Source organism: Alosa alosa, chromosome 12 (assembly GCF_017589495.1).
Source record: "Alosa alosa isolate M-15738 ecotype Scorff River chromosome 12, AALO_Geno_1.1, whole genome shotgun sequence".
In the NCBI taxonomy this organism is placed as follows: domain Eukaryota; kingdom Metazoa; phylum Chordata; class Actinopteri; order Clupeiformes; family Clupeidae; genus Alosa; species Alosa alosa.
Window position 1 is genome coordinate 20,075,242 of NC_063200.1, and position 23,494 is coordinate 20,098,735.

The 23,494-nt window shown below is 43.4% G+C and overlaps 2 protein-coding genes across 11 annotated transcripts in view; both read left to right on the top strand.

The window, feature by feature from the left end:
• Positions 1-19,235, top strand: part of rc3h2 (ring finger and CCCH-type domains 2) — a 29,756-nt gene extending 10,521 nt beyond the window's left edge. For 3 of the 10 annotated variants that reach the window (XM_048258778.1, XM_048258783.1, XM_048258779.1), the window contains exons 5-19: positions 705-880; positions 2,708-2,908; positions 3,870-4,002; positions 4,212-4,330; positions 5,509-5,621; positions 7,842-8,138; positions 8,437-8,630; positions 9,401-9,843; positions 10,042-10,203; positions 10,849-11,010; positions 12,591-12,810; positions 13,979-14,063; positions 14,912-15,101; positions 15,554-15,750; positions 15,879-19,235. In XM_048258778.1, coding sequence (XP_048114735.1) covers positions 705-880; positions 2,708-2,908; positions 3,870-4,002; positions 4,212-4,330; positions 5,509-5,621; positions 7,842-8,138; positions 8,437-8,630; positions 9,401-9,843; positions 10,042-10,203; positions 10,849-11,010; positions 12,591-12,810; positions 13,979-14,063; positions 14,912-15,101; positions 15,554-15,750; positions 15,879-16,017 — 2,831 coding nt within the window. In that variant the 3' untranslated portion in view covers positions 16,018-19,235. Of the gene's footprint in view, positions 1-704; positions 881-2,707; positions 2,909-3,869; positions 4,003-4,211; positions 4,331-5,508; positions 5,622-7,841; positions 8,139-8,436; positions 8,631-9,400; positions 9,844-10,041; positions 10,204-10,848; positions 11,011-12,590; positions 12,811-13,978; positions 14,092-14,911; positions 15,102-15,553; positions 15,751-15,878 lie in introns of those variants that run through there. The other 7 variants (XM_048258780.1, XM_048258781.1, XM_048258782.1 and 4 more) reach the window with 7 other exon arrangements.
• Positions 19,236-21,259: 2,024 nt separating this feature from the next.
• The window catches only part of LOC125305058 (rab GTPase-activating protein 1), a 119,347-nt gene continuing 117,112 nt past the window's right edge, over positions 21,260-23,494 (top strand). Inside the window, exon 1 of the mRNA XM_048259659.1 lies at positions 21,260-21,362. The gene's annotated coding sequence lies outside the window, so the exon portion shown is untranslated. The remainder of the gene's footprint in view (positions 21,363-23,494) is intronic.

The following is a 23,494-nucleotide window of genomic DNA, read 5'->3' on the forward strand; positions in this document are numbered from 1 at the left end:
AGACCGCAAACGTAGATTTTTGCTACCCCAGAGCTAACTTGCAATGCAACTTGCCTTAGGTAGTTAGCGTCAATTAACACCCGAATCTCCTTATATGGACAAAGATAGCAGCTATGGTTCTTTTTTGTAGGCGAACTTCAGAGGTCTATTGAGCAGTCACCTTCTCTTCACCAGGTGAAGAGTCACTAGGTGGGCAACTCTGGCTTCAGAAAATACCATGTATTGGCTCTACCTGTGCACAGGTGATTTCACTAATCACTTGATCTAACTGGTGGAACAAATATTTGGTAGGACTCTTACGCTTTCTGAAGCCAGGTTTTTCACAACCAATGTGGTGACAGACGTTTAAGGATAAAGAATGGCATTTGGAAGCCCAATTTGACTTGGCAGTGGAACATGAAAGAAGTCTGTCTTGTTTTCTGCCCATGTGTCTGTCTGTGTGTGGGTTGTGCTGCTGTGTTTGTTCTCCTCTCTGGCTTGGCGTTGTCTAGTGATGATTACTCATAGGGCAGATTCTGAGTGGGGGGGGGCTTTGCTCTCTCTCAGATGATCTCGTTGTGAGTTTATCAGGTCTGAAGACGACAACCAGTCTACCCCGTAGATGTCTAATCCTCTTGCATAGCCAATATACAGTACTGTATGTTCTGTTCCATCAAACATTATGATAAAGTGTGTGTGTGTGTCTGATTTATTAATTCCCCCAGCCATGCAGGAGGACGCTCTGAAGCTGGTTCTGCTGGCCTTGGAGGATGGCTCGGCTCTGTCCCGGAAGGTTCTGGTTCTGTTTGTGGTCCAGAAGCTGGAGGCTCGCTTCCCCCAGGCGTCCAAGACCAGCATCGGCCATGTTGTGCAGCTCCTCTACCGGGCCTCCTGTTTTAAGGTCCGTTAACTGGCCCACTACACATTTACATTTAAATAAACATTTATTCATTTAGCATTTTTCTTTTATCCAAAGCGACTTACAGTGACTTGGTTACATGCATCCACTAGCACACACATGAAAAGTTCAATGAGTTATAAATGTATATGAAGGCTCATCCCATTCCCCCAAAAGGCCATATGTGACTCTTGCCAATGCTTGTTGAATCTGTCAAGTGTCTAAGTTCATGCAGCTGAATCTCAGACACCCCTGTGTGGCATTCTTACTTAGGGGAGCGAAATGGTGCGTGCGTGTGTGCGTGCGTGCGAAGAGGATGGATGTTGGTGTGGTTGACATTCCCCCGCCTGCCCATCACCCCCATCCTGTTGGCCTCCCACAGCTAGTGGGTGGCTGAGCCCTGGAGCGTGGCAGCGGGCAGGCAGGAGCAGCTCTGGGGGAACTGAGCGAGTGGGTACAGATAGTCCTAGGCAGCGCCTGTGCTAATCGCTGAGTCTGAGTGGCCAGCCAATTACAGCTCCCAGAGGCACAGTTTGTAGCAAATTTGTTGATGGTCTCTCTGTGTGTGTGTGCGTGCGCGTGCACACACTTGGGTGTTTAAATGAGCTTTGAGGGACTATTTGACCCTGTTCAAGTCGCAAGCCTTATAAACCTGTCAGAAACCTAATGACCGTATCCACATGTGTTGGAAATGAGTGGACAGATGATAAGCTTGATGGGCCTCTCACACGTTGATAGATAGACTGTACAGTGCCAGGCAGCAGCCTTCCTCTGTAGACCGTGTGGGATCTGTGCTTTGCCCTACAGTTTCTTTACCTGTTTTGTGTGTTCATTTGTGGAAGTACCTTGTGTCCAACCTTGAGTTGTTTTTGGAAACGGGTTTGATTTAGACCGTGTGTGTGTGTCATAAATCTTTTTGAAATACAGTGGCCGCATATTTTGGAATGACCCAGATAATAATGGCAGTTATCTCCCATGTGTAGGTCTGCCCTTTGCAGTGCCTGTAGATACGCGAGACTGTGACGTCTGGGAATTGTAGTGTGACCGCACAGCGCACTTAAAGACTCTGTGTGAATTGATATGAAGTTTGCTTGTTTCGACGCTAGCTTCCTTTTTCTCAACACGGCTTCAGTTTTTTTTATTCTTGCCAATGTTTGGACTGTAGTCATGTCAACACAACCTTGCAGGGGAAAAAAAATGTTGCCCTAATCTGACTTCCGCAAAAACAACCATTCTTTAGTTGATACGTGAAAGCTGCATATTCAAAATATTCTTTGGCTTTGGCCACAGTTGAAATGAAGGAAACCCGAACTCAAAAATGTGTATAGATGTTATCTTTGGTCTGTGTATGTAGGAGGTGCTTGGGTAATATTTATGTAATGGACCTTTTTAATGTAATGCCCTACATTTTGAGTCCAGCTATTTGGGTAGTCTTGTGTGCATTTAGAGGTTTGGTGGTGTGTCTAGTGATGATTACTCATAGGGCAGATTCTGAGTGTTGGGAGCTCTGCTTCCTCTCACCTGATCTCAATGTGAGTTCAACAGGTCTGAAGACGACCATCATGACTTCATATTACTCTAGTACTCTTTATCAGTGTTCAGAAAGTCGTGAAGAAAGCAAAGTATCAGTGGAAAACCCCATAATAAAAATGACACGCATATAACAGTGAGGTAAACAAAAACCTGATATTGCTTTTTACCTCCCCGTGGTGCTACCTGGAGTTCGATGGATTTAGTTTCTTTTTTAGTATTGCATTAAACACAAAGACTGACTGCACGCACACACACACACACGGATGGGTTTTGTAAATAAAGGTGTTTTGTCTCCAGGTTACCAAGCGGGATGAGGACTCGTCGCTCATGCAGCTGAAGGAGGAGTTCCGCACCTACGAGGCACTTCGACGTGAACATGACGCCCAGATCGTCCACATCGCCATGGAGGCCGGACTCCGCATCTCCCCCGAGCAGTGGTCCTCGCTGCTGTATGGAGACCTGGTTCACAAGTCCCACATGCAGTCCATTATCGACAAGGTCTGTGCCAGATCATAGGGTGTTATATTTTACTTGTTTTGAAATACAAGTTATATATCTCCTATATATGGACAAGACAGTGGTTGGATTCGAACCTGGATCCCCGAGAGCACTGGTTAGGCCCGTAAGTGCTGGACACAGATGCTACAGCTATGCTACGGCTCTGCCGTTTAGACATTTTTACAGATAAATGGATCAGTAGATGTGTGTATATTATTATTGAAGAAGAGATTGATTTGAAGGAAACGGAGGCAAAGTTAGAGCTGTGAGATGTTTTTGTCTTTGTGAAGAAAAGGAGACATGAGGTTAGTTAGTTCATAGGATCCCTACATAGTCACAGTACCAGCATCAACAGCATGGATATAGTTGTGACCATTCTTCATCATGTTTACAATATATTTTTTTGCCATGCTGCTCCATTATACTTAGATAGATAGATAAATGCACCATCGTGTGTGTGTGTGTGTGTGTGTGTGTTAGAAGTCAGGAAATGTGCCATGTGTGTTCCTCCCCATCCACATTTTGAATGACTTCCTCTTCCTTGTTTAACACGGAACAAAGCATTGCTGGGAATGTAATGTCCCGGTTGTAATTCTAGGTCTATTTCTGTAGTCTGCGGTTGGTGGTGTGTCTAGTGATGATTACTCATAGGGCAGATTCTGAGTGTTGGGAGCTCTGCTTCCTCTCACCTGATCTCAATGTGAGTTTATCAGGTCTGAAGACAACCATGAAAGCCACACTGAAAATATCTTTCACACATTTGGGGTTAAATGATCTATGCGATAAGAACACACACTTACCAGACAGTTTGAGTAGAGATGCAACTCTGTATCCTGACTGCATATTGCATAAAAGATTGCATATCTGTCTCCGCTTGTAAATTATTATTGAACTGAGGGATAGGAATTGGTGTTTGTGCATTCTGTTGCGTTGTTTGTTTATTTATTTGTGGTTTTCACAGCTGCAGTCGCCCGAGTCGTTTGCAAAGAGTGTCCAGGAGCTGACGATCGTGCTGCAGAGGACGGGGGACCCGGCCAACCTGAACAGCCTGAGACCACACCTGGAACTCCTGGCCAACATAGACCACAATGCAGGTGAGCCTTGCTAAGCAATAAGCCATAGGTGTGCTCACATTTGGGAACTGTGTTGTGTTTTTTTTTCTGTTTGCTTGCAGTCTTCAGGTACATGTATTTGCAAATGTACACAGCATTCATTTCTCCTATGTATGATGAAAAAAAAAAAGTCTATAAGCTGCAATTTCTTTATTTTGTTTGTGTGTGTGTGTGTGTGTGTGTGTGTGTAGATGCTGCACCTCCAACCTGGGAGGAGTTGGAGAGTGTAATGTTGGCTGTGAAAGTAGTAGTCCATGGACTGGTAGAGTTCATCCAGAACTTCAGCAAGAAAAGTCACGAAACGCCCCAGGTAAGACCTCACCACTCTCCTTCAGCCCATCATGCCTAGAGCAGAGACGGTCAGCCATACATGACCGTATCTAATCAGCACCTTTATCAGTCAATGCTTTTTGCCAGTTTCTCTTAGTTCTTTACATTACATTACATTTGGCTGACACATTTTTAACCAAAGCGACTACCATGGTAAACAGTTTAAGTTTTAAAGCAATTCTATCAAACATTTTAGGACACTTTTAAAATTCTATCGTACAATTTATAGTTCTATTGGAGATAGATTTGTAATATTACATTTATGGAACATTTAGGTTATGGGCCATTTCCTCTAATGCATTACATTTGAATCCTGTGGAGCCCCCAAGAGGACATGGGCAAAGACTTTCTTGTTTTTTTTTTTTTAATCCAGCGGTCTTGGTAGTGTGTGTTTAGGAGGTTGGTGGTGTGTCTAGTGATGATTACTCATAGGGCAGATTCTGAGGGGAGAGCTCTGCTCTCTCGGATGATCTCAGTGTGAGTTTAACAGGTCTGAAGACAACCACATCTCTCTTCCACACACTAAAGACCAAACTGTGACTTAATGACTTTAATCACTTTGTCACGGCTGCACCATCTGCAATGCTTACATTATGTCTCTGTTGTATCCTATTGCCATAAAGGTCTTAACTCTGTAAAATAAATCACACGGTACCAAGAACATACGCAATTTAGTCAACTTCACTGGCTCTGTAGTTTGTCAAAAAGAGGACTTTTTGTTTCTGACCCTGCTGGAGTAATTCTCACTTTTGTCAGGCAGAGGTGGTAATCCTGTTCAGACAGGCTTTGAAGAAGGGTTTGCCATTTTGCCTTGGCTTGCTAAAGTTGAGCGTAGAGGGCTGCAGAGCAAGATAGTGAGTTAGTTGGAGAGCAGGAGAGAGCACACTCTGGAAACCCCTCAAATCTCAGACAGGAGCGTAAACAAGGACTGAAAAGGGTCATGGAGTTTTTTTCCTTAGTGTAGTTGTCTGAACAACTGTGTAATCCTGCTTTGTAAGACGGCTCTCAGTGTAATGTTGAGTTGTTTGTGTGTGTGTGTGTGTGTGTGTGCAAAACAAGATGTATGCCAGATGTCGATGCATACTGTGCAGATAAGAGTCTGTTTCAATAGTGTGTGTGTGTGTGTGTGTTGGGTCACTGATCTGTGTGTTTTTTCAGCCACAGCCGAACAGCAAGTACAAGACTAGCATGTGCAGAGACCTACGGCAGCAGGGGGGCTGCCCACGAGGGTCCAACTGCACTTTTGCCCATACTCAGGACGAACTAGAGAAGTGAGTAGGCACAGACATAACACTGTTGAATATATACATATAGAAATGCACACGTGTGTGTGTGTGTGTGTGTGTGTGCATACAACCACACCTTGTCTGAGGCGTGCAGGATAAAATGCAAACTGGAGAGTTCAGCAAGTCAAGTCAAGTCAGTTTTATTTAGTATAGCGCATTTAACATGCACAAAGTGCAACCCAAAGCGCTCTACATACAATACATTGACAAAAAACAAAAGACAATAAGACAAAAAAATGCCAGGCCGGAGCGGGCGTAGTCGCCAGCGTTGACACCAGATGACAAAAACATTTTTAAAAAATAACAAACACAAAAGATGCGGACGACGGGCGTTAGTCGCCAGCGTTCCGTGACACTAAGACATACAAGACAGACAACACAGAAAATTGAAAATAAATAAATAAAATAATTATAATCATGTTAAAATTAGTCCAATTTCCAACCGGCTGAAAAAGTCCAAGGGCAATGATGACCCGCGTGAAACTGCCAATGCAAGACCAACAAAGATCTTTCACTGACCAACTCAGATTTAGCACTACTGGCAGTCTGGAGAGCAGAGCACCGGAAAGAACAACAGTCTGAAGTCATGATGGGCGATCTTCCTGCTGATCAGCAGCTCGGTGGCTTTAGCAAGACGTTTGTTGCTTCTCCCGACGTCGCCATCAGAGCTCCCCACGTTAGCACTCAATCCAGACTGCAGGCACCCAGCGTCAGAGGCTATACGTTAATGTTAACGTTATGGCAGCTCGGTGGTCGTGGCTGCTGCAGATCTCTCGCAGAGTAGGCCCATTGCCCTGAGCAATCTTTCCGGCCCAGACGAAGTCCAGACAGAGGATGTGCAGCGTCAGATGGAAGAGGGACGGCTAGCTTCTAGTCAAGGCAAGCTCATCAGCCCAGTCGAATAGAAACTAACGTTACCGGTTATCAGCCAGAAAAAAGGACCAAGAATAACACAAAAACTATCGAAAGTAACGTAAATAAAAGGTGAAAACATTTAACTTGACAAATAAATACAAAAATAACAGAACATTGCATAAAATTACGAACATTACATAAAAACAAACAAAAACATGATGCCAGACGGAGCGGCGTGTCTCGCCAGCGTCCCCGTAACCTAGCAACAGCAGGTATAACGCAGTAGGACACACACACACACACTCATCCATACACTCGATCTGGCACAGAGGCTGGCATATCTTTAGGATGAGCTGGGGAAGAGTGAGTGAACGCGCACACACACACACACACACACACTCTATGTGCTCTCCGCACATGCATGCATTTCTCCCACTGACGTCTTTTCTGGACATTCCGGTCCTGCTCTTTGGGTAGTTTCGTGTGCATTTAGAGGTTTGGTGGTGTGTCTAGTGATGATTACTCATAGGGCAGATTCTGAGTGTTGGGAACTCTGATTCCTCTCACCTGATCTCAATGTGAGTTTATCAGGTCTGAAGACCACAACCAATGCTTTTTTAGGAGATTGTACGATCTTTTAAACTTGTCACCAATTAGTGATCATAATGAATATTGCTGTGCCCTACCTTCACCTAACATAAAGCCTTCTCTCTGACGGACACACACACTCTGGAGAGCAACACATGGTCAGTGCACACACCTGCTGCCACCATACACTTGTTCTGCTGCCACCATACACTTGTTCGACTGCCAAGACAGTCAGTCCATTCTTTATGACGGGGGGGACAATCAGTGCTTACCGTGATTGTTCACTGCCGTGGCCATTGCAGACTTAATGAAGGATGATCGTTATTTTGTCTGTCTGCCAAAGATCATGCAACATGTATACTGTGGATAGATAGATTGGATAAATAAGGTGACTGATTGAAAGATCAGTATTATACATCTTTAGCTGTATTTAGTGTATTAAATGATAGCTGAATGGTGGACTGACCATAAGGACTCACCATAGATGGATTTTTAAAACTCAGTAAGAGGTGCAATCACACTAGATGGACACACACACCTACATGGGACAAGCTAAGAAGTGAGGGTACAAACATCACATAGGAGCACACACATATGAAAACATGCATATGGACACACACACACACGTACACACATGTGCAGACATTGCTCTCAATTCCTCTTAGTAACTGGTAAACGGTGAGGCCAAACAATGAATTCACTCTCCCATGCAAGCATCACTTCTGATTCTCCCCTCTTTATGACCTCTTTATGAGTGTACAGTCCTCTCTCCTCTTTGCCCAGGTACAGAATGAGGAACAAGAAGCTCAGTGGGGCCTCCCGCCCCTTCCTGCTCCCCCAGGGGGTTATGGGTAAAGCGCCCAACTGTAAGGGGGGTATCCAAACGGGCGAGCCCTCTCTGGGGTGTCTGAAGGGCCCAGAGAAGGACACGCAGGCCCCTGACGGCCACTCGCCCACGCAGCTCATCCCCCGCGGTGCAGATGCACTGGATGACCTGAAGAGGACGCTACCCAATGGTGCCAACACACTCTCACAGTCCTCCTCCATTAACCTAGAGCAGTAAGTCATGCTGTTGTTCTACATTACATTCCGTAGCATGTCCACAGTCTAAAATCGAATTGCCTTTTAATAGTTACAAAGTTGATTTTTTTCGATTTATGCAATTACTCCTTATTCACTTCTGTATTCACTTAACTTCAGTTGTGCTAGTTACAGTGGAACGAATAACAAAACAATGGACCTGTTGCTCTTTGTTAAAACAATAAGCTGTATGAAACGGGCAAATTTCCATTCCATTGTGGTTACTGGTGTGTTTTGGTTGTGTTTAAATGTATTTTTGTCGTCATCCTTTTTCCAGAAAGACTGTTTCACCTCCAAAGACGCCCGTCAGCCAGACTCAAGCCTTACTCTTGTCTCCCAACGCCACAGCCCATGAGATGGGCGGCGGGGCCTCTCCCAAGTCTGCCCACTTCCTGTTGAGGGGACACCCCGAGCTCTACTACCAGGACCAGCGGTCCCCTACATGTGACGTGCCCCCCTTCCAGACAGCCAGTGAGTTATGGCTGCTCGATTATGGCAAAAATGAACCCTATTTTGGACAATATTGAGATCATGATTATTCAATGATTATTTTGCAAAAATCCATTTTCTAAACTTGATAAAAAATGCCAGTAGATTAGGGTGAATTAATATTAATTTAATAATTATTAATAATTCAACAAAAAGCTAATAAAAAATATTTGAAACTTTTCAACAACCTTGCTTTGCAACCCTTTTTCAGTATTTTGTCTAGGCCACATTGTTCATAAAGTCTGTCAAAAAAATTCAGCTTTGGTCTGTGTATGTAGGAGTTGAATTGGCTATGTTTATGTAATGGACCTTTGTAATGTAGCACAAAAGATTTGAACAGTCATTTGAGCGTTCCTGTCTCTGTAGTGCATGGTGGTGTGTCTAGTGATGATTACTCATAGGGCAGATTCTGAGTGGGGGAGCTTTGATTCCTCTCACATGATCTCAATGTGAGTTTATCAGGTCTGAAGACCACCACCAACAAGCTATTAGCAGTACAAACAAGAATAAATAACAACAAAGATTTTACTGAGTCAACTACTTTCGTGACAAATTAATTCTGGATCGCTGTGATCAAAATGGAACACTTTCATTTGTAGAAGATGCTTTTCTTAGATGAATGGAAGGGGAGGATTTCCCCCTTTTTTTAACCTGTGTACCTCACATCCTTATTTTGTTTTTGACGGTCATTTAGTTTAGCACTCATTTACACAGTCCCTCTCCCTTCCCCCCCTCCCTCTCTCCCACTCCAGGTAATTACTATACGTCCTCCGGCCTCCCCTCCAAACCCTGTGTGGCTCGTTTCCTGCGCTCTGGCAACGTAGCCGAGTCCTCCTATCCCCCAACGTCGCCGTATACCGACCAGCCATCTCTGTTGGCCACGCGGGAGCGTCTTGGCCCTTCATATGGCCAGCCGCCGCCGCCGCAAACACCACCGGCAGCGTGCGGCTCCCTTAGCCCCGGCCACGGGCACGCTCATGGCCACGGGCACGCTCACGGCGTCTACGCACCCGTCTACGACAGTAGGCGGGCGTGGCGGCCGCAGCTGTACCAGAGGGAGGACGGCCGGAGCAACTCACTGCCGCCCGAGGTGCTGCACTCGCCCGCCTGCCAGCCTCCTCCCACCAGGGAGCGCTATAACTCACTGGACAGCCCTTACTGCGGCTCCATGGATCACAGGGCCACACTGCACAGGGTATGCGCACACACACACAAGCACACTTATATACACACGTCACACGTAAGGGACAACAGAATGGTTTCACTGAACCCATATTAATACACACTTGCATGCACCCATATACAGACACATACATACAAGGACATTTCACAAAGAACGGTTGTCATAAATACTCTCAACTCTCTTCTGTGTGTGTGTGTGTTTTTTTGACAGACTCACCGTCCCGCTGTCTGCTCTCAGGACTCATATGCACGCGCACCTCTCGGCTACGAGGACATGATCCACCGTAAACAGGAACAGTGGGCGCATCACCATAACAACGTCAGCCGGCCCTCCCAGTCCTCACCTGTCTTTGCTGTTGATTTTTGTGCTGAGGTAGGGTGTGTGTGTGTGTGTGTGTGTGTGTGTGTGTGTTTTTGGGTGGACGAGAGCGAAAAATACTTTCCCTTTTAAGCGACCAACCTACATTTGTTTGAGTAATGACCGTGAAATGGCTTTGGGCTTATGGCGTCTTCCGCTTTTCCCCTTTTGTGTTGTCATCTTGTAGCAGAATTTGTTAATTTCATTTCATCCCACATGCTAAGCTATTTAAAGTGTGACTGTTGCTAGGCAACGGCGTAAGAAGCTGAATGCGGACGCAACGGTAGCATCCTTAGCTCTGTGGAACTGAGAACCCAGAGCTCAGAACTCCAGATTCTCACTTCTGGGTTAGGTGTATATGGGACTGTGATGAGATGTGATGGAGGGCTTCTCAGAGCAGGATTTGGGGGATGTTTGAATGTTTGTGCAAAACGCTGAGTCATCTTCAGGGATGGGCTGACATTCACAGATCTTAGGGGCAGCTGGGACACTCATTCTTTTTCCATTTCTCGTCTTTCTTCACCTTCTTAATTTTCTCCTTGTTTCCACTCTTTAATCCCCTCTTCCTTCAATTTAATTAATGAATTCTGTCTGCCTTGCTTCCTCTCTCATTTGTCTTGCACAATCTCTCTCTCTCTCTCTCTCTCTCTCTCTCTGCAGCAGCAGCAGCATGCTGATAGTGTGGGCGGTGCGTGTGTGAGCTGTAAGTTGCGTGCGGAGGAGAGTCTGGCCCACTACTCGCCCTGGTCGTGTGGCTCCATCAGCCCCTTCGACTCCGAGCCCTATGCCAGCTCCATGTACAACTCCTGCTCGCAACACATGGTGAGTGGAGGACACACACACACTATGTGTTCTCCGCACATGCATGTATTTCTCCCACTGACGTCTTTTCCGGACATTTTAGTCCAGCTCTTTGGGTAGTCTTGTGTGTTTAGAGGTTTGGTGGTGTGTCTAGTGATGATTACTCATAGGGCAGATTCTGAGTGTTGGGAGCTCTGCTTCCTCTCACCTGATCTCAATGCGAGTTCAACAGGTCTGAAGACAACTACCAATGCTTTTTTAGGAGATTGTACGATAGCAATAACATAAAGCCCTGTGCGCGCACACACACACACACACTGGAGCGCAACACATGGTCAGGGCTTGTTCTGCTGCCACCATACACTTTTTTTTTTTTTTTTTATATATAAGTATATTATTATTATTATTTAAGTATATTTTTTGGGGCTTTTTATGCCTTTAATTAGACAGGACAGTGGAGAAAGACAGGAGGTGAGTGGGAGAGAGAGTCGGGGTGGGATCCGGAAAGGACCACGGGGCGGGAATCGAACCCGGGTCTCGGTGCAGGTGCCCCAGCCAGTTGCGCCACGGCTGGGGCCTGCCACCATACCACCATTGTTTGACTGCCAAGACAGTCAGTCCATTCCTTATTAGTGCTTACCGTGATTGATCACTGCCATGGCTTTTATGGGTAGATCATGTACTGTGTATTAAATGATCGATGAATGATGGATTGACCATATGGGCTCACCACAGATGGATTTTAAAATTCAGTAAGAGGTGCAAGCACACCATAGATGGATTTTAAAATTCAGTAAGAGTGCGAGCACTGTTTCACCATCTCCTCCTCCTCCTCCTCCTCCTCCTCCCTCCTACACTTCCTGACGGCTGATGCCCACCGCTTCTTTTCTAATCTCCACACACACACACACACACACACACACACACACACACTGACTGTTGCAGACCGAAATAAAAACATACATTTTTGTGAGATTTTTCTGCTGGGAACACCAAATATTTTAACCTATTGCATAACATTCAAAGTCAAAGTCTGCTTTATTGTCAATTTCTTCACATGTCAAGACTTTGACTTTGAAAACATTCACTTGTAGAGTTGGAATGAAACTGGCTGAGAATCCAGGGCTCCAGAGAGCAATAAAAACATTTGCCCAAACTTCAAATGTCTACCAAACATCTTCACAAACTTATCCTTGAACATTTACAGTAAATGTGCAGTTAATAGACATCCAAGAATGATCCATTCTCTAGTGTAGTCTTGTGCTTGTTGATTTATTCAGAATATTTACATTTAGTCATTCAGCAGAAAATTTTAGCCAAAGTGTCCTGCACTGCTGTAAATGTACCCGTATACATTTTTATCCAGTGTTTTTATTCCAGTTAAGTTCTGTGAACAGTGTCATTTGTGCTCTAGTTGCTTGTCCTATGCTAACGTAACATGTTACACGTATGTCTTCTTTGCACATGGGGCCAGGTGGAACAGCGACGGTGTCGCTGCCTGAGAAATGGCTCGTTCAGCTTCCAATTCCTGACCACAACTTTGTGAGTCTACTAACTCCCACTCACTGTACTTTTACTTTGTCTTTTGCCTGTGCCTGCAGCAGGATGTAGAGAGTGGCACCGGCAAGCGCTGGCTGCACATGTTTGAGCCGTACCGCCGACTGAAGGAGGAGGACCCCATCATCCCGTTCGGGGAAGGACCCATCATCTCCAAGTGGGGGGCCATCTCCCGCGCCTCCCGGACCGGCTACCACACCACTGACCCAGTCCAAGCCACTGCCTCGCAGGGCAGTGTCAACACCACGCCTGTCAACTTTAGAGGTTAGCCTGTCATAAGGGCGCACCGAACGGTCACTTCAGCTTTCAGTCAATTGACTTACTTGCTCAATACAATGAAAACATAAAATAGTTTTATTTAATCATTGTAAAATGTGTACGATTTTAAGATTTGGACACAAAGCCAAACCACTGAATAGTATTGTGCTGTACAAGACACATGGCACTTGTAAAAGTTCAAGAGGTCCTTGTAAAGATTTTTAGAAGGACTTTGATAATGGTTCACTTGTTTCTTTGTAATGTGGAACCATGTTCCAGTTTGAGTGTAGGACAGTTCCTAAAACTATAAATGTATAAGCCTGCTTACAATGGCTCATGAATTAGTCTTCATCTTCCTCTTTTTAGAGCTCCAAGTAGAAATGTTGGCTGGTTATTAATTTTGGTTGGTTAGAGCATAACCATAATTGGTTATGCTCCAAGAGGCTGAGCTATTGAAATTTATCTGGGCATCCATCTTTAGGGGCAACACACAGGTCAACTGCTTCTGTGTGCCGATGTCACGGCTGCTGTGCAAGAGAATGTGATTTGAAGATTCTAGAAGTGGTTTCATGTGAAACAGCAGAGCAGTGTAAACACATTTTTTTTTTTTTTTTTTTTTTCCACACCCTCTATCCTTCAGAAGAAACAAAACAAAACAAAAGCCAGTGTGTTAATCAAGCAGAGAGCTCTAGAAAATCTGCAGGTTTTGGTTTGCTGTTGAGTAGATGGTAAGCGAGGGAGAGGGAAAGAGACAAGGGCTGATCACTAAGCAGGACTCCTTTCCCTCTCTGTGTCGAAGGGTACCACTGTGCATATCAATGAAACCCTCCCTTTCATCTCCCCAAAAGGAGCCGTGCTCAGACTGCCTTCCATTGAACAAACGATGTACTAAATAAAACCTCAATCACCCACACAAATCCACCTCCAGCCTCTGCATAGTCAATAAAGTTATTGTGGTTTGTTTATATTGTGGTTTATTTTATAGATGGAGAAATAGATAGAAAGATGGATACTTTATTCATCCATCCCAAGGGAAATTTTAGGATGACTCATTTATCAGGGTTACAGCCTCCTTACCCTTAAGTAATATTTGGTTTAATTTAGTTAAAAAGATCCCCGATGTGACTTGTATATTTTATTTACTAATTGTTTTCTCAAATGTTGTGTACTGCAGATTACAGTCCCCACATTGGACATGGAGATTACAGATGGGGTCCGCGAGGTTCTGACTCGTCCAGCCACTCCAGCTTCTTGGAGAGGTGGGTAGAACCTTAGGCCATACCAGAGGTGAAATATTATATATCATAACATATGTTAGATTTTACTATTTGGTCATTGTGTGGACACACTTAATCAGATGGGTCTGGTAGTTTAAAATTGGGGGGAGAAAAGCTGTTCAAAGCTGAAATGGGATGTTTCTAAAGTTTGTCATCCCATCTCTGATTCCCAACATCATAGCTGTGCTACGCATCTAGTTTCCGAATTAAGCTAGATCTAGGTCATCATTGCCTATTTCTAAGGCTGCATCTAATATATGCACCTGAACTAGCATCGGAAGTGCTGCGCCCTAAATCTGTGCATGCATTTGCAAGGATGTTTGTTTTCCTGAGGTAAGCAGCCTGATTTGGTGCCATCTGGTGGCCCTCCATTGGCCCTGTATGCCATAAGTGGGAATGGCTATAAGTGAGCCAATGTGGAGAATGTGTGCAGGTGGGCACTGTGTGACTGCTCTAAATATGGGCAAACTGTTGCTGTTAAATCTCTCTCTCTCTCTGTCTCTGTCTCTGTCTCTGTCTCGGATTCCCCTGTTGTGCTGCAGTTGCTTCCCTCCTCTCTCAGTATCTAAAAATAGAACCGCAGTCAGTGTGTTCTCTCAGTTCTCACAGCTCCTAGCACGTTCAGCTTTGGAGTGATTGTGTGTGAATTGGCTCACGTTTCGGCCAATCCCCACCCTCTCAAAGCTTAATTCAGAAACTGTAACACTTTCCTGTAACAGGTTTTTCTTTATAATATCCATATGTCCAGGTATAAATGATTTAGATTCATATAAACCATTTGTCTCTTGCTTATAAGTTTCTCAACATTTGTCTGTGTGTATGTTGAATAGTGACCAGTTGGGCGTGGCAGAGCTGCAAGCACGCCGGCCCTCTCTGATTGGTGGAGAGAAGCTGGGGATGGATCTCCTTCATGCAGAAACGAGTTCGTACTGTGCAGAGAGTGAACCAGACCGGGACATCGAGTTGGAACTGTCTGCCTTGGACTTGGAGGACAACGAGCCACACCAGAACCCCATGCAGGTGCAGGTTCCCCCATTCTATACCTGGAGAACAGATCGGGTTGTTGGCATGCTGAAATTGCATTAACTAAGGTGGAAATGTAAGAAAAAAATGCTTGAGTATGTATATATAGAATATATGTATATAGAAGTTAAGGCATGCAGGTTTTTACATTCCTTTCTCTATTTATTGACTTTGGTCAGTAAGGGTTTCAAATTTACTTGATACATGGTTAGATAAATGAGTAGCTACCCATGTTGTGTACTATATAGGTTTTGCTATTGGTTAGACATCCTGCAAAAAGTGTGAGAAGAATAGCATTTGTATTACAGAATTCATTGCTCAAATGCATTAATGAATAAACTTGCTAGCTAGTTTTTATGGGCTCCAACGGTTGACTATGACCCCATTAAATGGCAGTTGTGCTGCCAATATCCTGGCTACTCTAAACTCCATAATGGCTCTACGTTCAGGACCACAGACATGTGTTGCTGGGCAGATTTAAACTCATCTGTCTAAAGCACACTGCCTGTTCCTCTCGGCAGGAGCCCCTGGAGGTGAGAGTACCCCCCCAGAGCTCTCATCTGTCCCCCCCCAGCACTGAGCCCCAGCCCCAGAAGCTCTCTCCCGATGGGATGGACCATCACCTGCTCAAGAAGATGGCCTTCAGGTAAGATTTACGCACGCACAAAGACACGCACAGAGACGCGCACAAACATGTTTGCATATGCGTTCAGCTTTGTGTCTTCATGTACAAGAACATGTTTATATTTTGCATTTTGTGTGTGTTTAAAACAGGAAGGCTTTGTCTCCGGGAGGCCTTGGCTCTGGGAGGCTGGGCATAGGGAAGCTGATGATGAAGACGGGCCCACCATCTCGCTCCGATAGCCCCCACTCCTCCACCACCGGGCCTGAGGTGCTGCTGAACGGCAGCTGAGACTCAAGACTGGTCTTCCACCTGCAGGGGGCAATGCAGGCTGGCGACATCTCTTTCCCCAATGCTGCAGGAAGTGCTGACACCTGTGGGTTGATAACCCCATGTTGGGGCGGGGTTGGGCAAGACAAGACGACTACAAATGGCAACACGGCACCACAGTAACGTTCCCCCTACAACAAAAAACAACAAATCATCTGAGCCAGCAGTGAGCTGCAGTTTCGCCATGTCGCCATGATCGATTTGCTTTCTCTTCACTTCATCCTCGCCACTGTGCCACTTGAGCCTGTTTTTTTTGTTTTGTTTTTTGTTTTCCAGAACCGTAGTCTCCGCTCACGCTCGGTAGTTTACAGGGGTGTGTTGGCGTCATCGGCAGGATGCTCTCACACCCCCATTGGTTGTCATTGTATCCAATCAGAAATTCCCAAAGGTTGCTCTCAGGCCTAGTGAAGAGAGCTTGACCTTTCTCAGCAACGTTGAGCTATTGTCGGATGTTTAGCAGGGAAATCGAGATCTCCAATCTCACAGGGGCGAGCGCAGCTCTTGCAATGTCATTTCATAATTACATGCCACGGCTAATCTAACTTGGGGCAAATGAGCACAAACTGAAAGTTGTGGCACCCAAGCCGGTAATATGTGGATGCACAGAAAGCTCATCCTCACCTGTCTCGGTATGATTATACAGCAGCCTAATCTCACTTATAGCCTCCCCACAGACTACATATACAGAAATGTTTGTTTTCCACTGTAAAAGCTGAGTAAGCCACAGCACTGAGAAGGCCGTTTGCTTATTAATGTCTATCATTTAGCTTATGCTGCTAAAATATTTGTCACCGGAATGAACCTGCATGCAAGTAGTTTGCCACATGGAAGGATTGCACTTATTTGATAATGGTTAGCTTTTTATTTATTCCTGTTTTTTCCACCTGTGAGGTTACCCATCATTTGCTTGGTGTGTGTGTGTGTACGTGTTTTGTTGTAAGTTGGGTGCTGAGCATTGCTCTAGAAATGCCACTTAAGCCAAACTGTTTTTGATATTTTGAGATGCCACTCATTGGTTCAGTGGTATGGTTTACTAGCTTGACACTGACTGAAAGGAAAAACATTTACATTATTCAAATCGCACAGTGAATTGAAGTCTCAATTAATTGTGGATTTCATCATTAGGATCATAGGCTACAAGTTATGGGAATTGATGTAAAATAAGTGTCAAACTGATCTTAATATGGTAAATGCATTATTGTTTACCTTATGTCACAGCCTGCATTACGGAGATGCAATGCCATGTGACCTGACTGTGTGGCAGTGTGTATGTGGTCAGTGTGTATGATGAGCTGTGAGTGTGTATGAGATGGATCTGTCATGCTCTGCGTTGTCCCATGAGGTCACAGTGGGAAGCGTCATGTTTACAGACAAAGGTTGAAGGTCAAATGAATCTGTTTTTCTTTGTCTTTGTTTTCAGTTTTGTGGATGTGTTTTTGTTTTGGTTGTGTTATGTTTCCTTTTCTCAAGGAGTGTTAGACCTAATCAGCAAAGAAAGTATGACATTCGACAGGGGCTTACGCTGCATCTAAAAGGTCCTTCCAGAAGAGTTACAGGATCTCCTGGATGGCTTTTACTTTGATTTTATTACAAAAAGAAGAAAAAACATCACTAACTTCCGTGAAGTTGTTTGTCAAAATATTTTGTATCAGGATCTCTTTCTCTCTTTTAGTTTTGGTCATCATTTCACAAATTAGAAAAATAATATATATTGCAATCAGTCAATCAATCGGTCTTTCTGGTGTTGCACCCCTGTTTGGTAAAATGGGACATTTCTGTCACACAAAATGCCTGATGAATGGTCTTTCTTGTAGTGAACCCTGTATTGACGAGGGAGTTGGTTTTTGTCTACTGCAGTCTGGTGCACTGAATGCTCAATTTTGCCGTCTCGTCCGAGAAGGTGATCAGATTTGGCAGGGTGAAGCTATGTGTTATATACAGTGCTTGGGGGGGGGGGTCTCCTATTTATAATAGGGTTTATTTTTTTAATGTCTGGATGGAGGCATTCGCGACTAGTGGTATAAACAACTTGACCAAGGCTTTGTCACCTCTTGGGAGTTTTTGTGGTTAGATTGTTGGTAGATTGTGGAAGTATGCACTTTCTGTTTAGTCACATTTTATTTGTCTTCACCTGACAGGATTCAGCCTGCTTCAAACGTAACCTCGGCTTGGTAGAAATATTTATTACTTAACATATCCAGTCTGCTGTGGGACATCTTTGTACAATCAATATTTATTAAGTGAGTGATGGAAGACATGTATCAAGACTGTTAAACAGGACTGTTTATTGGCAAAGATCTGGTTATGCGATAGTGTATTGCGATACATTGGTGATATGATTCAGTGTATTCTTTTTAATTTTTTTTTTTTTAAATCCAAAGGCAGTCATAGTAAATCACAGATCACCAAAATGCATGAAATCTGAGTTGACTTTTTTTTTTGGTGCAATTAGAACATTAGGAGCTGCATTTGGATTTATTTCCGGTTGCGTAACCTCTAACATGGCACCATTTTTGTGTAATCTAAAGAAATTAATTTAATTATTTATATTTTAAAATCTATACTGTTAGAATCAATACAGTTAGAATCAATACAGTATCACAAAGCATAATTTTGTGACTCAAATAGACTTTTTTTACACCCCTATCATTACTAAGTATAATCTACACAATCCAGTACAATACATTTTACTATCATACTATCATTTCTCGAAGAGGTTAACTGGGGGCAAAGACGTATCAGGGATTGCTTTGTAAAAAGTCAGCCTTCATTGTTTTGGTCAAGTTGGTCTCCATTTTAGGTCAGTCTGCCTCCTGTAGTTCAGATTATCCAACAGGTGGCGCTAGAGCCCAGACATAATATGTACTGACTTTGTTCAATACAGTGACAGGGCTAAAATAAGCAAAGAAACATCCTAATATTTGCTATTGTTACTATTATTATTACTTATGATACACTTAAAGAAGAATTGTTTCCTTCTTGCTTCTGTGGCTTAATGATATTTGGTTGTATCTTTTTGTGTTCGGACACCAGTATTTGTTAAGTCCTGGGAACAGGGTTTTGGTTTGACGAGGAGATGAAATGGCACATGGAAAGAACTTCAGTTGTTTCTTATGGTGCCTGTCATGTACCGCTATGCTGGACTTCACCACAATGCCTGAGATGATTCCCTCTACTGAACCCCACACACACACCACCCTATCCATTCTCCTATCTGACCTCCTCCGCTCCATTTAATAACACTTCATACCCAAGCATTGCATTGTGCGAGTCCCCCAGCTCTGTCTTGGCTAGTCCTTCAGTACCATGCCCCAGGTCATGCATGCCGTCTATGTAGTTTTGGAAAAGGAGTCCATGATTCTGTAGTTGTGATACAACACTCTGACGCATTTCTCGTCGCATTTCTTCACGTGCCCACTGTGTGGCCACAAGTACTGTGGCTTGCCTGCAGCACTTAATTGTCAGCTTTCAAATTATTATTATTATTATTATTATTATTATTATTATTATTATTATTATTATTATTTGCGTAGTAGTAGTATTTTCCCTGAAAAGAACTAATTTCTCTTCATTTGCATTTTATTTCCTCAACTGTAACTGTTTGGCAAGCATAAAGGTATGGGTAAAAATAACTTGTTTGTCAATTGATAATGGAGATGTTTACCTATTTTTACGTCTGTATTAGACATTTTCTTTGCAAATCTATTGTTCGATTGAATTGTAAATGAAATAAGGAGATGGTACACATCCGTCATTTTATACAGCCAACACCATCGTTAGATGGACTTACTGCACATTTATATGGTATATAATCAACTATATTTAAATATATAGACAGTAACAGAGATTCTTTAAAGTGGAAACTCTTTTAAAGGAAATGTCTGCAGGAGTAATTTATATTGCATTTTGTTTCTTTTGAAATGCCACTTTTTGAAAGGTTTCCCTTTTGCTTAAGGTAATGCAAGGCAAGTTTTAGCCTGATTATTATTATGATTATTATTGTTTTGTTCTGAATGGAGTTGTTTTTTGAGTGTTTTATTTGTTCTATCTGTTCTTGCACTGGCTTGTTCTAAGGCCTGTTCTCACATGTGGGACAGTGTGATGTCAAGAAAGGGAGGGTGGAGAAATGTAATTGCATGCTAAAATATTCAATAAAAACTCACCAAATTGAATGTGTCGTTGCTGTTTTCTACACAGAATGATGGTTTCTGAGTCTGATCTGTACTTGATCTATCGAATTGGTCCATTGACTACTGAACAATACATGTCTGACACCATCTTGTGGTTACAAGCATTATTGCATGTTTTGCACCACACGTTTCTTCTGAAGTGACCTTTTTGTGTAATGTATGAGAGTGTGTGCGTATGATCTAGTGAAGAATTGTAGCCTCACTTGGCTTTTTTAGAACACAAGGTTATGCTCAATAGGAATTTCAGCATCTAGGGAGTTTTTTTTATTTTATTTACAATGTTGGTGATCCCAGGTATTCTAATAAATAACATCTGCAGTGACATGTCAAGTGTTGTGATTGGGTTGCAGATCATTGCATGGGAACAACTGACATCCGTTAGATGCTATGGATTGAAAGTACAAAATAGTGTCTATTTCCATTATGAAATGGCTGCCTGCAGAGCACAGAGGAACTTTGACACAAAAGGAAGGAAACTTGGAAGGTTGATTGCCTCCACCAATGGACATTGTGTAATGAACATGTTTATGGGAGGGAACTACAGTACATCAAGCGGAAACCTGGAGCAGTTAGCTGTTGTGTAACACACCGAGGCCTACTTTTTCATTTACATTCCATCCAATGGAGTAAAGAGACTGCACTCAACAGTATAGGTCAAGTCCTGTAATTAATAGATCTTTTATGAATATATTTATCCTGTTAAATAAATGAAAGACCGTCTACAACATAGCTTAATTTGCACTATCTGTTCAAGAAAAGGTCCTCATGAGCTGAACATAGTGAAATAAAAATGTTGGCTATTGTGTAGGCCCAATATAGCCTAGGCCCTTCTTACAGAACTGATCTGACTACAGGACGCAGTTAAAAACAGCATTTGAAGAAACACTGCTGTGAAACGAACAAACATTTACAAAAAAGAGCATAATTTATTAGCTGTGGCATCATTCCTATTTTTAAGTGACAGCTGTCTTTCACGTTGAAGACTCCTTAACTCTACGCATGCGTCGTTCACTCGGGGTTTGGTTTGTGTTTACAGCAGTCTGAGTTCTATTGCTGGTTAATGTAATACGATGTTATGTCAACCATCTTCGGAATAAACGCACGTTGTGGACACAGGTATGGCAGTTATATTTTGCTATATTTCGTAATTCACTTCTATGTGCTTACAGAAGTAACAATTTATAGACTTTAGTTAACGATAAATATGTTTCATGGGATGTAGCTAACGTTAGCTAACCTTAGCTCTGCATCAGCTTGCTAGCTACCGCTAACAACACCAGCGTTCTAGCCAACCAGTGAGGTTCTCATTGACGTTAGCTTGGAAGCTAACGGCTCACTAATAAACGTTGGTTAACGTTCATCTAGAACCAACGGTGGTTGCCTTTGCACTGCAGCACAGGCTAGGGGTTCAGTACAACGTTGTTGCGCTAACATTAGACATTGTGTTTTATTTCAGGTAGGAAATATTATTTTAATTATTAAGTTAACGTTTGCTAGATATGCTATGGTTAAATGATTGCAACAAGACACTTATGACCAATATTCCCCGAGCAAGCTGACGACTCGACTGTTTACATATTTGGTAGCCAATGTTGTCTGTCATGCAGTGTAATGTGCAAGCCAGCTAGCTAACGTTACCTTTTACTAATGGTAGCTAACGAGTTGTGTAGCTCGCTGGCTGTCTTGCTGCATAGCAAAGAAAAACTAGAACTGGGATCCATATAGTCAGTACCTGACCATGCAGCTAATATCGTGTTATATAGTAATATAGTGTTTGTACGAACACATGCAACCGTTCGACAAATCGACTTTATGGAGTAAAATGTATTGTCTACGTGATAGGCATTTTAATTTTGCAGTAACTTCATGTCACTAACGTGAATTCAGTCCGTAGTAAACCAATCTGTGCTAACCAGCGTCTAGAATCTAGCCAGACAGCGATATTCGCATTCAAAGCCAGCTAACTAAATAAGTTTAGCATGTCTGCAACGCTGCATAGACAATTCATGTTGACTGGCTTCTTATCTTGCCACATGAACATGCATTTCGTTTTACAGTGGAGCAGATCGGTAGTGACGTGTGAACTGGTTAATACGCCGAATTAGCAAGCAATATAGCAAACACACCCATCAAATGCATTTATCCGTGACTGAAAATAAGATGATACAATTGCCTAGCGTAATGTGACACTACGAGTAATAGAAGTGCATTCCCCAGCCTACCCAAAGATTGCCATGAATGTCAACATGTTTGAAAAGTCCTGATCCCATCATAGGTTGCTGTCCCAACAACTCGGGTCAGGTATGGCCAGACCATGTTGTATGGGTAGCCTAGTATGTAGGCCTGTAGCATGTAGATGACTTACGGCTATGGCCTAGTTGGTTTCGTCAGTGTAAGCAATAACCTCTTTGCGCTTTTTTGTGAGATGTGAAGGGATGTAGGCAATAGTTAGCCTTTTATTTTTGACAGTTGGTGGTGATGTTTTATGTGAAGTTCGACTGCACAGTATGATTCTTCAACGGTGGAAATCATATGGAGCTGGTCTGAATACATACATGCTCCCAATGCAGAAAGACTTTTGTTCTTGACACCCTACTTTTAAACAAGCAAACACTAAAAGAGAAAACATCAAACAACGATATGCCATTAAAAATCTGCAGTCACACTCCCAAGAGAACAAAGTTGAAAACCACTTGGCACACCCTCCTGTACCTGTGTTGTGCAAATATTTACTCAAAGTCAGATATGTACGAGAGAGGGACTGGACACAGTCATAGAAGTGGAGGGAGAGAAAGAAAGAGAACGAAAGAGAACGAAAGAACAAGGAAGAGTGGGAGTGAACAGAAAGCACAAGGGCAAGTTTTCACAGCAGGTGTGCAAGGAGAACTATTCAGCGGGTCTTTGATAGTTGAGCTCTTCATATCCCATCGGCTCAGCATGGAGAATGTAAGCTATTCCCCGGAGGTCGTCGAACAGATGGCTGCCGTAGCAGCACAGTTCGCCTGCTGTCTTACACTGGGGGTTTGAGTGTCCAGTCACTCTGCATGTTGTGTCGGGACACCTAAACACACCTGGTCACCTATGGTGACCGTGAACAGGAGAGAGATGTTGAGAGAGCAGTGAGAGAGACACATTGGTGCTTTGCTACATCACCTTTTAACTTACACTGTGCATTTTTTGAGAAAACTGTCACGCTAGGTGGTGTGTGAATGTTTCCACATGAAGCAGTGTTCACATGATGAGTTTGA